Consider the following 2533-nt stretch of genomic DNA (forward strand, 5'->3'; position numbering starts at 1 on the left):
CCCCCCCCCCCCCCATGTTTTATCGTCAGCTCTGAGCCGTACGGAGCTCATTTTGAGTTAAACCTGGTTCGTGTGTGCAGACTGTTCCCTCGCGGACCACCGGGTGTCGCTGTCAGGAGGCGCAGGAACGAGCGGAGCGGCACACGCAGGCGAGCGTCGCCACGAGCGAGAGCGTCGCTTCGCAGACGCCGTGGACAGAACCCGCTGTGAGAACGCACAACCACGACACGATGCACGACAAAACGTTCAGAGGTCGATAACGAGACGTCTGATGGATCTAAATTAACCCGGAAGGTTAAAAATATAGAAAATAACTTCCTTAGTTGTTATTTTAAAGGTTTGTTCACTTCACAACATGTTTTGCAGATGATTGTGAGAACAGGGAACAGGTGGAAGAGAACTTGGAGAGGTGCAGGTATGCACTTAAAGTCAGCCGTAGTAAGACAGAGTCCATGTGTGTGGATGAGAGGGAGGAGGTGGAACAGTGAGGCTACAAGGAGCAGAGGTCACAAAGGTGCAGGACGTCAAGGACTTGGGGTCCACTGTCCAGGAACATGGGGAGTGTGGTGAAGAGGTGAAGAAGAGAGTCCAGGCAGGATGGAGTGATGGAGAAAAGTTTCTGGAGTGATTTGTGACAAAAGGGTGTCAGCAAAGGTCAAAGGAAAAGTTTACAAGACAGTGGTGAGACCAGCTATGTTGTATGGTCTGGAGACAGAGACATGGACAAAAAGACAGGAGACAGAACTGGAGGTGGCGGAAATGAAGATGTTGAGGTTCTTCTTAGGAGAGACAAGGATGGAGAAGATCAGGAATGAGAGCAGAGGTACAGCACAGGTTGAACAACTGGGAGGTAAAGTTAGAGAGGACACACTGAGATGTTTGGACATGTCCAGAGGAGAGACAGTGGTTTGGACATGTCCAGAGGAGAGACAGTGGTTTGGACATGTCCAGAGGAGAGACAGTGGTTTGGACATGTCCAGAGGAGGGCCAGTGGGTATATTGGTAGAAGGATGTTAGAAATGCAGCTGCCAGGAAAAAGACAAAGAGGAGACATATGGATGCAGTTAGAGAGGACATGGAGGTAGTTGGAGTGAGGACAGAGTGAGGACAGAGGACACAGAGGACAGAGTGAGATTGAGGAGGAGGACTTGCTGTGGAGACCCTGAAGAGAGAAAAGAAGAAGAAGTGCATCTAACATCTTGTCTTTAACTGTTCAGTTTTCCGTCTTGAACTCTTCTTCTCTTCTTGTCTTTAATGGTTTGATCAGTTTGTGTTTTGATAAATTCCGACTGGTTTCTGCTCCAGCCCAGTCTCGGTGGTTCGGTTTCCATCAGCTGGTTTCATGAACAGCTGTTTCTCTGTCCGCGTTGTGCCTCATGTGAACTCAGCAGGTTTCAGGTCAGACGGTGTTTGTGTGTTCGTCTGAGCGTGTCCATCGGTGCCGTCGTGTTAAGAATCAGCTTCCTGTCCTCTCTGTGTCTCAGGCTGTCCCTCCTGTCCCTTTCCTCTCTCCACCCTGGCAGTATCAGCGCTCCAGGCCTTACAGGGGGAGGCCGAAGCCCAGCATCCCCCCTCACCTTGCTAGAAAACGTGAGTCACGTGACGTCAGTCATCACTGACTCGTCTTCATCGCGGCGCTTCTTTTTAGGATCTATGAAAAATCTACAAACCCTGAACCAGTTCACTGGATTCATTTTATTTTGTAGAAACAGTCGGTGTCAAAGTTTCTCTTCGGTTCTTCCTGCAGTCCTTTAAAGTGGTCTGGATCCACAGTTCTGCAGACGTTCTGAGGGTCTTTCAGGGGTTTCCGTGAACTTTGTTTCATTTTCACTCAGTTTCTGCAACGTGTTCTTAAAAAGTGAGTAAACAGGGCAGAAAATAAAAAGTCCAGCTTTAAAATCCTTGAACAGTTTCTGAAGGTCTAGTAAAGACCTGAAACAGGACCAGAGAGATGCATCATCCTTCAGCTGTTCAAGTTTTTTAGCTTTTTGAGAATCGCCTTGTTGGAGCTAAAATCTTGTTGTTTTTTGTTAAACAGATATTTTTTTGTATTTTCTATGGATTTAACTAAAAACTGCTGGAAGTCAAGAAAAAACAGATGATTTAACCCTGGGTCTCTGTGAACCGGGTCTACAGACCCGTTTGGTTCCACGGGGAAACCTTGGATGTTTTTCGTCTGCTGGACCCGGTTCTGGAGGGCAGCTGCTGATGTCCTTATCATCAAGCTGCTGACGAACCTGCTAACAAGACCACACCGTGCACGGTACCATGCTGCTAACGGTACCATGCTGCTAACGGTACCTTGCTGCTAACGGTACCTTGCTGCTAACGGTACCTTGCTGCTAACGGTACCTTGCTGCTAACGGTACCTTGCTGCTAACGGTACCTTGCTGCTAACTGGACGATGCTGCTAACGGTACCTTGCTGCTAACGGTACCTTGCTGCTAACGGTACCATGCTGCTAACTGGACCATGCTGCTAACGGTACCATGCTGCTAACGGGACCATGCTGCTAACGGGACCATGCTGCTAA

The 2533-nt window shown here is 48.6% G+C and overlaps 1 protein-coding gene across 1 annotated transcript in view; it reads left to right on the forward strand.

Annotated features, from left to right (window-relative positions):
- LOC119423573 (serine-rich coiled-coil domain-containing protein 2) overlaps nucleotides 1-2533 on the forward strand; it is a 17922-nt gene that overhangs the window by 10612 nt on the left and 4777 nt on the right. The window contains exon 12 of the mRNA XM_037690971.1: nucleotides 81-206. Within this exon, the coding sequence (XP_037546899.1) occupies nucleotides 81-206 (126 nt within the window). The remainder of the gene's footprint in view (nucleotides 1-80; nucleotides 207-2533) is intronic.

Source organism: Nematolebias whitei, chromosome 17 (assembly GCF_014905685.2).
Source record: "Nematolebias whitei isolate Nwh7 chromosome 17, NemWhi1, whole genome shotgun sequence".
Lineage (NCBI taxonomy): Eukaryota > Metazoa > Chordata > Actinopteri > Cyprinodontiformes > Rivulidae > Nematolebias > Nematolebias whitei.